This window comes from Stegostoma tigrinum, chromosome 14 (genome assembly GCF_030684315.1).
Source record: "Stegostoma tigrinum isolate sSteTig4 chromosome 14, sSteTig4.hap1, whole genome shotgun sequence".
NCBI lineage: Eukaryota > Metazoa > Chordata > Chondrichthyes > Orectolobiformes > Stegostomatidae > Stegostoma > Stegostoma tigrinum.
This window is the reverse complement of record NC_081367.1, coordinates 26871237-26886604: the sequence shown is the minus strand read 5'-3', so window position 1 is coordinate 26886604 and position 15368 is coordinate 26871237. Positions and strand designations below refer to the sequence as shown.

General features: G+C 40.5%; 1 protein-coding gene across 9 annotated transcripts in view; it reads right to left on the bottom strand.

The window, feature by feature from the left end:
* The window catches only part of schip1 (schwannomin interacting protein 1), an 806217-nt gene that overhangs the window by 11918 nt on the left and 778931 nt on the right, over positions 1-15368 (bottom strand). For all 9 annotated transcript variants that reach the window (XM_059651054.1, XM_059651055.1, XM_059651056.1 and 6 more), the window contains one exon: positions 10009-10132. In XM_059651054.1, coding sequence (XP_059507037.1) covers positions 10009-10132 — 124 coding nt within the window. The remainder of the gene's footprint in view (positions 1-10008; positions 10133-15368) is intronic.

Below are 15368 nucleotides of genomic sequence, written 5' to 3'. Positions count from 1 at the left end.
GGTGGTTTGTCATTTTTATTAAGGCAGATTTATGGTGTGATAAGGTGCACAGAATTTAAACAAGAGCAAATCACAAACAGCCATTAATTCAAGGAGATCCCTGTCATCATCTCTATCTCTCTCACACACATACATTATCTTTGTTTTATTTGGTGAAACAGATTCTATAAAAGCTGCCCTATCAGCTCAGGTTTGACCCTTCTACAATAATTTGTTTGAGTTCTGTGGACATATTTTAATTAGCAAAGGCAGGAATGTGTAACATTCTGCGAACATCCACAGAAGGAGAAACAGATCAACAGGTGTCTTAAGTGGGATCACACATAGCCCTTTGAACTCAAGGTACTGCACTGTCCCATTTTTCAGTATTGGGAAAGGATGGGCACGAGGGCTCCTTGTTCATTCTGAAAGGAAAATCACCTGGAAACTGAATAGCGTTGAGAAATCCTGCCAATAACAAGTGGGCTAATTTGCCTGACAGTGGGAATTGTAGCCCTTGTTCAGTGATGTAATTGGCTGGCAACATCATGAACCCTAGCAAGGGAGGGGAGTGGTAGGTGTTCCCAGGGTAGCTGCAGGAAGTGGCAAGGGGTACACCATGATTGCTATGAGGAAGTGACTCCTGGAATTTTCAGGTGGGAAGGGAACCCACAGTCAGAAAGAGGAGTGGGGGTAGGGGAGAATCTGTCCAGCAGACAGCATGGAAAGGAGGGAGTGATATCTTATGAGGGTTTCCCAGAAGTGTGCAGAGCTCTCTCCAAATTAGGCGCCAACCTTCGTGCCTCCATTTAGTCACATGGCCTCAAACAACGGCCTGGTCATTTCTGCTTGACTGGTCACGCCAACTATACTTTAGTAAGGGAAACACATTATTTTGGTCAGTATGCTTGTTAACAAGCTTAGTGGCCATCAATTATTTATGTAACTATGACAGGTGGGCAGCTGATTTCAGCACTCATCCCCTTGGTGTATATCGGGATGAGCAGAACGATGGGGGATTTGGCGCCTAACTTACTTTCCAACCCAAACCAAAAGAACTGTGGTTCTGTAAATCAGGAGCAAAAACAAAGTTGCTGGAAAAGCTCAGCAGGTCTGGTAGCATCTGTGAAGGAAAAAAGGAGTTAACATTTCTGGTCCGGTTCTGAGGAAGAGTCGCCGGACCCGAAACTTTAACTCTGTTTTTGCCTTCACAGATGCTGCCAGACATGCTGAGCTTTTCCAGCAACTTCTGTTTTTATTACTTTACAACCATCAAAAATATATCTTAAGGAGATAAGCAAAATCCTGCCATTTGGTCCACCTCGAAATACATATAGTTTCACGGCATCACAGTTTAGAAATTCCAAACTGAAGGCTAAGTCCCATTCTTCACATTTTCCGGGGCAAAGTGACCCCAAGTTACCCAGACACAACCTCAGCAAGCTCAGTACCTGTTCTTTGTACGCTTTCAAGGCACATTCCAAAGAAACCATCCTTTATCACCAAATATTGAAAACTAATCTCAATTTATTTATACTTCATCAGAAGAACCACGGTTCAGTGGAACAGCTGGGATATTCTGACAATACATATGTGTCATGTAAATGTAGCTTCCATAATAAATTAAAAAATGAACGCTATCCATCGGCTCAAAAGATAAATTCCTTCATTACCATCCTTCACTAATACTAACTGGACCCTGCTAATGATGTACTGGAGTGTATTATTGTCTTTAATGACAAATGGATGCTTCAATTGAAGCAATCAGTTGGTCCCAGCTGTATCATTTTAAAACAACAAGATATCATCAAAGAGGGTCTAGACCCGAAATGTTAGCTTTCCTGCTCCTCTGATGCTGCTTGGCCTGCTGTGTTCTTCCAGCTCTACACCTTGTTATCCACGATATCATCAAATCCCAGTTTTAATAATAGGACCAAAACAGTTATGGCTGTGGTAGATTTCTGAAGAGAACTACTGATGAGAACAGGGAAAGTAGGACTGAAATTAATAAGTTTGATGCACATTTATCCAGTTGATATTCAAATTTTCCTGGTTTATGTAAGTAGCTGTAGTAGATATTTAGAAATTCAAACTGAAAAGTCACTTTCCACACAAATATCACTAATGATAATGAAGAAAGCATGCAACAAAAAAAAAAAACCCTTCTGTGATGCTTCTAATGAAATTTTCAATAATTAACCAAAAGACTCTTGATTTTACACAAGTAGCTTCAAAAATATAGTAGCTATCTCATTTGAACTCCCTTGGAACATTTGATTTACTTAGTTCTCCCAGTGAGTTTCAGATAAGAGGAGGAAAAACATTGGTCAATCTTAAACAAAGAAAAGTCTCTCTACCTAAAAATATATTGCTACTTTTCTTCTTTGTTTGTTGTTATCTTACAATTACACTTGTATTTTCTTTATTATTTCATGGGACATGTGCGTTGCTAGCAAAATCAGCATTTGTTGCCCATCCTGACTTAGCCTTGAATTGAATGACTTCCTAGGCTTTTTCAGAGGCCTGTTAAGAGTCAAGCACATTGTTTTGGGTCTGAAGTCATATATAGGCCTGACTAGGCAAAGATGGTAAACTTTATTTCTTTAGCAAACCAGATTGATGATAGGTTTATGGTCACCATTACTAAATTTTACTTCCAGATTTTATTAAGTGAAATAAAATTTCAGAGAAACAAAGAAGCTAGGAGAAAGTGTAGGTGATTTTCTCTTTGAGCCAATAACTCCATTCAATATGATCCTTGAAATCAATGCCATATCCCCACTTTCTCCACATATCCCTTGATACCTTTAAAATTTCTCTCTCTTTCTTCGATTTCACCAACTGACATGGTAGGATTTGAACGCATACCTTCAAAGCATTACTGCAGCCCTGTGGATCACTAGTCATGAGACATTACTACCATGCCACCATATCCCCCTTCTCATTCTGTATGTACGGCACCCGAGATAATGCCTCCATTTTTTAAAATCTGCATGTACACTAGTCTTTTGTATGCACTTTCACGTGTTCCTTTACTGACGTATTAAATGCTTATACTGTATTTTTCTGAAGTCCTGCATAAGTAGAGATGATATGTGAGGAGGGAATGAGAGCTTGATAGTTGTTTTATTTGCAAAATGCATATAGAAATTCAATGCATTGTTGGGATGCAATGGCCTAATGGTATTATCACTGGACTTTTAACCCAGAAACTCAACTAATGTCCAGGGTATTGGGTTCAAATCCTGCCGTGGCAGATGCTGGAATTCAATTAGAAGAAAAATCTGGAATTAAGCATTTAATGATTACCATAAAACCATTGTTGATTGTCAGGAAAAAACCCATGTGGTCCTTTAGGGAAGAGAATCTGCTATTCTTACCTGGTCTGGCCTACATGTGACTCCAAGCCCACAGCAATATGGGTGACACTCACCTGCCCTCTGGGCAATTAGGGATGGACAATAAATGCTGGCATAGACAGAGATATCCACATCCCCTGAGTGTATTAAAAAAAGTCATTCTAATTTAATGAAAGTGTTCACAAAATGCTGAATGAAATTAGACACAATCAACTTTAAATGGTCAGAGCACAATCAGCTGAAATCCAAGCAAATAAGTTAATTTCACGACATGATTACAGCAGTCATGTTAATTTTCACAAGAACTTTATTCTTGCTTTATGGGCATCAATAAAAACAGCAATAGTTATAGCCCATCTCTATCTGTGGTTGAGAAATTGATGGTGAGCTGCATGCTTGAGCTGTTGCAGAGCATGTGCTGAAGGTGTTTGTCTCTATCAGGATCTTTGAAAGACATCTATGTATCCAAATTGGCACTTAATTGGGGAAACTGAAAAAATATATGGTAGCTAACGATATAAGTAATGACAACTGCAGTGATTTTGAAAGTTTTGAGCAAGTTTGGAGAAAAGTCTTGGTTTGGAAAGAAGTAGAATGAAGTTTCAAAGCATGTTGGGGAATGCAAAATTGCAAGATTTAAAACATGAAATTATTTTAGTCAAGAAATTAATGCCCTCCAACTTTAATTTATTAGCATAATAATTTGAACACCAGAGAAAGTACAACATCCAGATAAAAAATTACAGTGTATACACCAAGTTAGCTAATTTAGCAAGGAAGAATGATGGCTGGAACTGTGACATACATCAAAGGTTCTGCAGGAATCCCAGGGCATGACCAAGGATAGCAATGTGCAATTTGAGAAGGCTATATAATCTCATGTCAACAGATTTGATGTTTATCATTTATGCACTGAATATACACAGTGAACTTAAGCTTCTGGCAGTGTTGGACATATTGAGAGTATCTTTACAACCACAAAGTGATGATTGAGGGAATTTGATTGTGCGGGTGGAACCACGTATCTAAATCTGACTGCTTAGAAATTTCTTTACTTTTGTTCATTATTCTCGAAAATTATCTTAAACAAAACTTTATTGATCTGAAATTAGAAGTCTGAAATCTGTTTTCCTCTCACTGTCGACACTGTCAGATGTGCTGATCATTTGCAGCTTTTACTCTTTTTACGTGCTGATGTTCAGAGTTGTTAGAAGCATGGGGAACAAAGACGTTCACTTATCACAGTTGAAACAGGTTGGCTACAATGCAAACATTGTGCAAGGCAGTAAAGGAGCATTCACTGATAATTCTCTCTCACCTGTGGAGTGACCAAAGCTGTGCAACATGTAGCAGCCAGAAGGAACTGCACAGGGATAGAAGCGGAGTATCGTGACATGAAAATGAAAATCAGGAAGATCCCTGTCTTTTGAAAGATAAGGACTTGTAATTACGAGTTCTAATTTTGCAAGGAAAGAAACCCAACATAAATGCTGATGAGAAGGATAGTACAACAAAATTTTGAGATTTCTATTCCAAATTAACTTTGTTTCTTTAAGTTCTCTTTTACAAAATTTTTGTGCCTGGATGAACTGTGATGGAGTTTGTGGAAAAAAACTTTATAGGTTTTATTTGTTACTGTTGTTGCTAATCCTTGATTATTTTCTAATTAAAATGAAGTAATGACTATTTTTATTTAAAACTCTTAGCAGTGAAGATTGTTTTAACTGTCCAATATCTGAAACGAAAACCGAACATTCAAACTTGCACCTTATTGATTCTTCTTATACGTAATGGAACTATTGCTCCAAAAATGCATGGTAGATAACTCCAACAACACAAATTTAATCACAGGGATAAACGGCTGACTCAACATGATGAAGAAAATGCCACTAAACTGAAATAGGATTTAACTCCTGAAACACAAATCACCACTAATGTGTATTAGGCTATTATAATAGAACACTGCATCACTTCAAGCCTGAACTACTGTTTTTCTCCACATGAACCACTTCGTCTAATCCCATATTACCTCTGACACTAATTAGCTTTTTACAATTATCTGCAGAACAGAAACACTCAATCTGTTGAAGGAAACCAGATCTAATGGGAGAAAGAAGTATAACTTGCATCAAATCCATGCTATAATTTAAAGCTAGAGCACTTTCAACTGCCCAATCCTAGATGTACTTTAGTCTTGTTGTCAAAAGCAATTCAGTAAAGCTATTTCAAATGTTTAATATAATGGTAGATTCCCCAATTTTTCATTGGAATGCTTTTATGAAGTGTGTTTGTTAAATTTCATTTCTGTGCTCATCAATTGGTCAAGCTGAAAACATAATACATCATGATGTGCACCTCTTTAAGAATACTATTTGATGTTTTCAACAAATCTTATTTTATGTACAGAAGGCACATATCAACATTACAATTAGCATCAAATGAAGTGGTCCCCTCTCAGATTATTCCTAGAATACTAAGAATTTTATTCATTTGAAGGTTTATCAAGCCTGAAAGATGCTAAATTGCTGATACAGATTTATATGAAAATTCGTAGAAAATGACTAAAAACACAATACATGCATCAATACAAATCCAGCTGTTTGCCTCTCAAGTCACAAATTGAAGGCAAAGCACAGCTAGCCACCCGCTCAGAATCAACAGGAAAGAAACAATAACCCTTTAATTTCTGTTTTATATCACAAAGCAATTAAACAGAATTATTAATGTTGATCATTCAATGAGTCATGCTAAAAATAAACTCATCCTGCTGACTGACAATGAGTGCTTTGAGAGCTAAATTCTTGTTCAAGGATGACATTAATCATAAGCCCAACAGTGGAATCTTAAGTAAGCCCATGCACAACTGTGAATTATTCACAGAGCATAACTAATATGTGGAAGCAGTGAAGCTTCCTCAGAGTACAAAGCATGAATCACAAATGGGCAAGATGAGAAGGGATAGAATAGACATATAATAGAGAAATACCTTCCGTCAGTGTAACTCAAATTGAGTAATTTTACTGAATATTTTGTATCATGAAAAGTGACTCAAACCTACATATACCATAACAATTACACCCTACAGAGATTCATATGTGACACCAAATAGCAATTCGATAGCAACGATGCTCCCAATTCTCTAAAATGTGAATGTGACTCTGATAGCAACCTTTTTTTCCTATATTCATCAATGGAATGAGGATGTTGCTGGCCAGGCAGCATCTATTGCCCATCCCTAATTGCCCTGGGGGCAGTTCAGAGTCAACCACATTGCTGTGGATCTGGAGTCACATGTAGGCCAGACCAAGTTAGGGTGGCAGAGATAATGGGAACTGCAGATGCTGGAGATTCCAAGATAATAAAATGTGAGGCTGGATGAACACAGCAGGCCAAGCAGCATCTCAGGAGCACAAAAGCTGACGTTTCGGGCCTGGACCCTTCATCAAGTTAGGGTGGCAGTTTCTTTCCCTAAAGGACCTTTGTGAATCAGATGGGTTTGTTCCGAACAATCAACAATTGATTCATGGTCATCATTAGATTCTTAATTTCAGATATTTTATCACCATCTGCCATGGCGGGATTCAAACCTAGGTCTCCTCAGAGTGTTAACAGTCCAGCGAGAATACCACGAGACCATTGCATCCCCGACACTCTCAGCACTAACACTATATACACTGAAGGAAAAGTGTTTGGTGTTAAAAATAAATCCCTTTTCTGCTGTTATCCAGGTGTTACTGGTTAACCTGGCTACTCTCCCAAATAATTGGAATTTTTTTTTGTTTGGCCTATTTTACTGAAGATAATAGAGTCCAAATACATATAATTGAAGCATATCCAATGCATGTCATTCATATGGTTTGATTTAGTATGGTTCACTGTTTTCTGCGAAGAAGTAAAATCTATTTAAAATACACACAAGTACACAATGGCTCAGCATTGGCACTGAACTTACTGAACTGCAGGCCAAAAACCACATGAGGAATTCAATCAATTCAGATTCTTTCCTTTTAGCCATGTAATGACTACTAAGAAATGCCATAAAAATTCAAAAGGAACAAAGATCTGAGAGATAGTCGAAGGCCTCAAAAATGTACCTGTTTCTAATAATGCAGAAGAATTGCAATGTTGCCAATTGATCCGTGATAGCTTTTTAAAAAATTCTTTATTCATTCATGGGCTGAGGGTGTCACTGGTTAGGCAGCATTTATTTCCCATCCCAAATTGCCCAGACTGCAGGTGAGAGTCAACCACAGTGGTGTGGGTCTGGAGTCACATGTAGGTCAGACCAGGTAAGGACAGCAGTTTCCTTCCCTGAAGGGCATTAGTGAACCAGATGGGTTTTCCTGACAATCGACAATTGACTCATGGTCATCATTAGATTCTTAATTCCAGATATTTAGTGAATTTAAATTCCACCATCAACAGTGGCAGGATTTGAACCTGGTTCCTCAGAACGTTACCTGGGTCTCTGGATTAACAGTCTAGTGATAATACCACTAGGCCATCACCTTCCTGGAAACTACATGCATAAATGTGCAAATCAAATTCCTAATCTGACCCATAGTAATGGAGCAAAGCATTGTAATTAGATCTCCACAAGAACACAAGGCAGATTTATTATCTTCAACAGTGTGCTTTTCATGATTATTTTCCCCATGTACCCACTGGCTTGAGTGCCATACGTCTCTCTGTTCCACCCAAAGTCAATTATTTTCCTCTCAATAACACACTTGCCACACAAGTTTGTTCCTAAAATAAAACGTTGCCACTTAACTTATATGTTAACCTGTTGAGCAACCTTATTGTAAGAACACAATTAGTAGCAGGAGTAGGGCATAAGACCATTCAATGAGATCAGGGCTGAACTTCTAATATCAAAGATAATGGGAACTGCAGATGCTGGAGAATCCAAGATAACAAAGTGTGAAGCTGGATGAACACAGCAGGCCAAGCAGCATCTCAGGAGCACAAAAGCTGATGTTTCGGGCCTAGACCCTTCATCAGAGAGGGGGATGGGGAGATGGTTACGTTTCACCAGTGACTGCAACAGAAAGGCTCAGCTTTGTTTTCTGGGCTGTGCTTGGTGCCCTGATCTGTTGATAAACAAATTAAGACTTGACTTCAGTGCCCTCTGTTCAGACAAAAATCATTGCTCAACACTCCTACTCATGATTGCCATCCACTGACCCTTGCTGGAAGTGCACAAATGGACCTCAGTTGAGTTCATGTTCAAGTTCAGTTGTGATGTGCCTCATCTTAAAATAACTTGCCAATATCTTTCTCAGAATCAAAGTAAGGCATCAGAAGGCTGCCCAAGAAACCGCACCTCCTCAGTAAACAATCTATTTAAGAGGCTGAAGGAAAACAAACTTAAAAGAACTGAAAACAAAAACATAACCATTTTAAATGTCATTAACCTTTTTGATAAGTTCGCCCTTTGAAGATATGACAGCAGCCTTATACTCTCTTGTATCTGCCTGATTCAGATCTATCATGATGCTCGTTCTGGAACTCACTTCTTGTCAACTCAATCTCATTTTCCTAGTTACAATTTCTACTTGGCTTGGGCTAACCACCTGCCATGCCTTCAAGTGCCAAGATCCTAATTTAACAGAATTATAATTGCTACAATGTGGAAGCAGGCCATTCGGCCCACCATCCTTCTGAAGATCATCCCAAACAGACCCCAACACCTCCCCCGTAACCCTGCATTTCCATGGCCAACCCGCCCAGCCTACACATCCCTTGACTGTGGGAGGAAGCCCATGCTGACACAACGAGAATGTACAAACTGTACAGAGCCTGAGGCTTGAATCAAACACAGGCCCCTGGTGCTGTAAGGCAACAGTGGTAACCACTGAGCCACCGTGCTGCCTCTTAAATTTCCTGCCTTCCCTCTCTTCTTCTCTCCTTTTAGGGCACAGCTTAAAGCCTGCCTTTTTCATTGCGCTGGTCATCAGGCCTCATTTATCCTCCATACCTGATACAAAATTACATTTGATACTGTTTCTGTAAAGTGCCTCTGGAAGTTTAATTGTGTTAAAGATGCTATATAACTACATGTTACAGTATTAGACACACTGCATAGTATTGCTACTTGTATGGAAAAGAATCACAGAAGAACAACAGCATGGAAGGGACCACTAAGCCCACTGTGTCTTTGTCTGCATTCTCTCAGAACTACGCCATTAGTTTCACTCCCCTGACATTGCCTGAAGAGGAAACAGTTGGAAATCAGTTAATTCCCTCCGGAAAGTTACAATCGACCCTGCCTTCATAATACTCTCAGGCCATGCATTTTAAATCCTAACTGCTTGTCCCATCTAGTCATTTTGCCAATTACCTTACATTGGCGTCATCTGGCTTGCAAATCCTTTACGAAGCAAACAATTTCTCTGTATTTCCAGACCCCACATAATTTCGAACTCCTCCGTCAAACTTCTCATTCACCTCAAAACAGAATGGCCCTGGTTCAACAAATTTTATTGAAACGGAAGTCACTGGAACCATTCTTGTAAATCACTTCTGAATTGTCTCCAATGCCTTCACAATCTTTCTGAAGTATGACGCCCAAACATGTATTTGAACTGCGCGTATTGTGGCATCCAGTACATCAGTGTCATGTGCACCATTCTACAGATTAAACAAAAACAGAAAATGGATTTCTTACTCTCAATTTGGGAGTGTAGATCATTGACTATAACTTGCAGCTGGCCAACAGTCATGTCTCGCAGGTCTGTGGGTTTGAGGCTCCGCTTCATCAAGCTTTCACTAATGTGGGGCATATGAGGCAACTAGAAAAGAATAGACATTACTTAGCAACACAGCCCAAAAAATTGATTGTGATGAAAAGTGACATTGTTACTGGAAGTATCTTTTTATGACATTAAACCATTGCTAAGCCATGGCCTCAACAGAGTGATATTTGTTTACACATAATGGACACTTCTTGAACTCCATAACTGGGATGTTTCTAGAGCCGCATCTTTTGCTGTTTGCAGTCCATCAGGCATTTCTTGGCGTTCCAGATATGGAGCAGCTTTCCCACTGGTTCCTAGAAGTTGGTGAGGGAGGGCATCTGGGTTACATGTACCGCTCTGCTGTGAATCGAAACCTAGTCGCAGTCAAGTGGTGCATTTTGTTTACTTCTTACTACTGTGACTGTTTCACTGAATGCTACGCAACTTCAGAGGGGCATCAAGAGTCAGCTACATTAGTGTGAGACCAGAGGTTCACAAAGGCCAGACCAGGTAAGAATGTCCTCATATACTCACGTTTCCTTCTCTAAAGGAAATCACTGAACTGATTTTGTGTGACCAATGAAAACAGAATTAAAAAAGGCAATAATTAAAAATAGCTGGTGCGACGGCAATGGATAGCTGGATGTTTGTAAAGATCCACCATTTCCATCGGACTGTCAATCAATCTTTCCCATTGAACTGGCCTCATAATTCACTTACTGGATCACTTTCAATTGTGGAATTACTCACGAGTAAATGACATCCAACATAAGTGCTTTTCCAGATCCCTAATTTTGATTTTTGTTTTCTTTACAAAAAAAGGTCCAATTTTATAAATTGTATGTGTGAAGTATTACTTCAGACAGACATTTCTGGATATGCAACAGTCTAGCAATTCTCTGAAATACGAATTATAGATACAGTTTGTAAAGTAATGAAGAACTAGATCCATGAAAAGTATTTTAAATGAAGTGAAGGAAAGCTATGGCAGAACAAATCAAACTCAAATCTGATGGTTTGCAACGTCTAACAAGCCTAGACTTGAAGTGACTGATGAAGTTATTTGTAATTACTTCAAACAAAAGAGTCTCAATTACACTCTACATATTTTGAAGGGTGAGTTATATATTCAAGCTTTCTTGACGGTATCTGCATTATCTTAAATGAAACCGAGCTGCTCTTGTTTGGATAATGAGATAACAAAGGAAGTTACTGAAACTCTCCATAATGATTGAAGAACAAATAGATGGCTAATCTGGTCTCCTCCCACCAATACATCAGACTTCAGGAGAAATAAAACCACAAAACATTTCGGACAAAGCCCATTCGATCCCTGGGAAAGGAACAAAGGAAGAGTTAAAATAGAGTGGATGAATTTGCGGTCTTGCTCCCACTGCATTTCTATTTTAACACTGCTGGTGTTATTAGAGGGTGAGCTTCCATCTGGACTCTAGCAGAAACCTCATCATAAAACAGAATCAGGGTCTCACAGTGGTTTTTAAAACCATCCCAGTGAGGTGTCCACCAGGGTTGCTCTGGTGAGCAAGAGTTCAGGAAGCCAAGCAAGTCTTTGGAAAAAAACATTTTCAGAATATCCCCGGTGGGAATGATTTCCTCTGAAGAGAAGGGAGAATGTGACTGCTGTTGTACAGACCTTCCTGCTGATTTTACCTTGTTGTAGGCTGGCTGTCAGCTTCCAGGCAGATTCTCTGCTACTTCCTTCCGGAAACTCAGTTGACCAGAAACATTCAAATGAGACCCAAGAACGTACATGTCCTGAGCCTCAGATCAAAATTCCATTCAGGATTAATACCCACTTATGGACAAATAATTCTCCACAGTTAAAGATAAATTGAATAACATTTAGCAATGTGAAAACAGACAAGTAATTCTAAAGTCAAGCTGCTTCTGCAAAAATATCATTGAACTTCAACCTGAGAATCTTCCAATCGCCAATTTATATTTTCTTTCTCTGGTAGCATCTGTGATCTAGGTTTCCATCTAGCTCAACATCACTGCCGATTCTGGTATTGTGGATTAGTACTCAACCTGAATCAGTATTGAGCTTATTTCGCTTAAGCACAGAAGCATTGGTTATAGGAGCAGGAGCAGGTTATTCAGTCATTTATCATGGCTGATTATCCAACCTCAGTCCTCTATTCCTGCTTTATCCCCATACTCTTTGATTCTTTTAGCCCTAAGAACTACATCTAATACTTTCCTGAGTGCATACAGGGGCCTCAATCACTTCCTGCGGCAGATAATTCCACTTCATCCTCCTGCTCAGCTCTGAGGAAGGGTGACCAGGCCCAAAATGTTAACTCAGATTTTTTCCCTCACAGGTGATTCCAGACCTGCTGAGCTTTTCCAGCAACTTCTGCTTTAATTTCACATGCTCACTACTTTCTGAATGAAGAAATTTCTCCTCATCTCAGTTCTAAATGGTCCATCCCTTATCTTTCGACTGTGACCCCTGGTTCTGTATGCCCTGGTCTTCAGGAACATCCTCCCTGCATGTATCCTGTCTAGTCCTGTGAGAGTTTTATAGGGTTCCAGGAGATCACTCCTCATTGTTTTTAAAATCCAGTGAACATAGTCCTGACCGATCCAATCTCTCTTCGTATGTCAGACCTGCCATCCTTGGAGTCAGTCTGGTAACCTTTGTTGCACTGCTACCACAGTTGTATACAGAGATCAAGGCTGCACACAATACTCCAGATATGGTCTCACCAAGACTTTGTACAACTGCAGCAAGATTTCCCTGTTTCTTATACAAATTCTCTCACTGTGAAGGCCAACATACTGTTTGCCTTCTTCACTGCTGGCTGAGCCTAGATACTTATGTTTAGAAACTGGTATATAAGAACACCTAGGTCTCATTGCACCTTCTCTTTTCCAATCTGTTGTCATTCTCATAATAATTTACCTTCCTGTTTTGGCTAGCAAAGTAGTTAACCTCACATTTATCCACATTATAATTCATTTACTGAGGTGTAGTCCTAGTACACAGGAGGATGACTGAGGTGTAGTCCTAGTACACAGGAGGGTGAGCATAGGGAGGACATGGTCAGGACCTCACTGTCACAGGAGTGTGCTGGCAGACAGCAAGCTGGATTAAAATGTGTCTACTTTAATGCCAGGAGTATCTGGAACAAGGTAGGTGAGCTTGCAGCTTGGATAGGTACCTGAGACTTCGATGTTGTGGCCATTTCGGAGACATGGATAGATCAGGGTCAGGAATGAATGTTGCAGGTTCCAGGGTTTAGATCTTTCATTAAGGTCAGGGAAGGTGGTAAAAGAGGGGGAGGTGCGGCTTTGTTGGTCAAGGTCAGTATAATGGTGGTTGAAAGAACTTTTGATGAGGACTCATCTACTGAGGTGGTATGGGCTCAGGTTGCCGAGGAAGTTTTGTCGACTGAGTCAGTATGGGTGGAAGTTAGGAACAGCAAGGGAGCAGTCACCTCACTGGGGGTTTTCTACAGACTCCCAAATAGCAGTAGGGAGATCGAAGAACTCATTGGCTGGCAGATTGTTGAAAAGTGCAAACGTAGCAGGGTTGTTGTTATGGGTGACTTCAACTTTCCCAATATAGATTGGAACCTCCTTAGTGCAGATGGTTTGGATGGAGCTGTTTTTGTCAGGTGTGTTCAGGAGGGTTTCCTTACTCAGTATGTGGACAGGCCGACAAGGAGAGAGGCCATTTTGAATTTGGTGCTCAGCAATGAGCCAGGACAGGTGTCAGATCTCGTGCTGGGAGAACACTTCAGCGACAGTGACCACAACAGCCTCACATTTACCATAGCCATGGAAAGGGAAAGGAGCAGTTACCAGGGGAAGATATTTAACTGGGGTAAAGGAAACTATGACGCTATCAGACAGGAGTTGGGAAGCACAGATTGGGAGCAATTGTTCCACAGAAAGGGCACAGCAGACATGTGGAGGCTGTTTAAGGAGCAGTTGTTGCGAGTGATGTATAAATTTGTTCCTCTGAGACAGGTAAGAAGGGGTAAGATTAAGGAGCCTTGGATGACGGGTACAGAGGTGCTTCTTGTCAAAAAGAAAAAGGCAGCGTATGTAAGGTGGAGAAAGCAAAGGTCTAGCACAGCTTTGAGGATTATGGGCTTGCTCGGAAGGAGCTCAAAAGTGGAATGAGGAGGGCCAGGAGGGGGCACAAGAAAGGCTTGGCAGGAAGGATTAGGGAGAACCCGAAGGCATTTTACTCATACATGAAGAGTAACAGAATGATCAGGGAGAAGGTAGGGCCGATCAGGGATAGCATAGGGAACTTGTGCGTGGAGTCTGAGCAGATACGGGAAGCCCTAAATGAGTTTTTTGCTTCGGTTTTCACTAAGGAAAGACACCTTGTTGTGAATGAGAACTTTGAGGAGCAGGAATACAGTCTTGAACAGATAAGATTGAGGAAGTTGATGTGCTGGAAATTTTGGCAAACATTAAGATTGATAAGTCCCCCAGGCCAGACAAGATTTATCCTAGGTTGCTCCGGGAAGCGAGAAAGGAGGTTGCTAAGCCCTTGGCGAAGATCTTTGCTTCCTCACTCTCCAAGGGAGTCGTACCAGAAGATTGGAGGGATGCAAATGTTGTTCCTCTTTTCAAGCAAGGGAATAGGGAAATCCCTGGAAATGACAGACCAGTCAGTCTTACGTCTGTGGTCAGCAAGGTTTTGGAAAGAATTCTGAGGGACAGGATTTGTAACTATTTGGAAAAGCATAGCATGATTAAAGGGAGTCAGCATGGCTTTGTGAGGGGTAGGTCATGCCTTACATATCTTATTGAGTTCTTTGAGGAAGTTCCGAGACAGGTTGACAAGGGTCGAGCAGTGGATGTGGTGTACATGGACTTCAGCAAGGCATCTGATAAGGTTCCCCACGACAGGCTCATTCATAAAGTCAGGAGGTATGGGATACAGGGTGATTTGGCTGTCTGGATTCAGAATTGGTTGGCTGACAGGAGGCAGAGTGGTTGTAGATGGTAAGTATTCTGCCTGGAGGTCAGTGCTGAATGGTGTCCCACAGGGGTCTGTTCTTGGGCCTCTGCTCTTTGTAGTTTTTATAAATGACTTGGATGAGGAGGTTGAGGGGTGGGTTAGTAGTTTGCTGATGACACAAAGGTTGGAGGTGCCGTTGATAGTATCGAGGGCTATTGCAGGCTTCAGCGAGACATTGACAGTATGCAGAGCTGGGCTGAGAAATGGCAGATGGAGTTCAACCTGGATAAATGCGAAGTGATGCATTTTGGAAGGTCGAACTTAAATGCTGAATATAGGATTAAA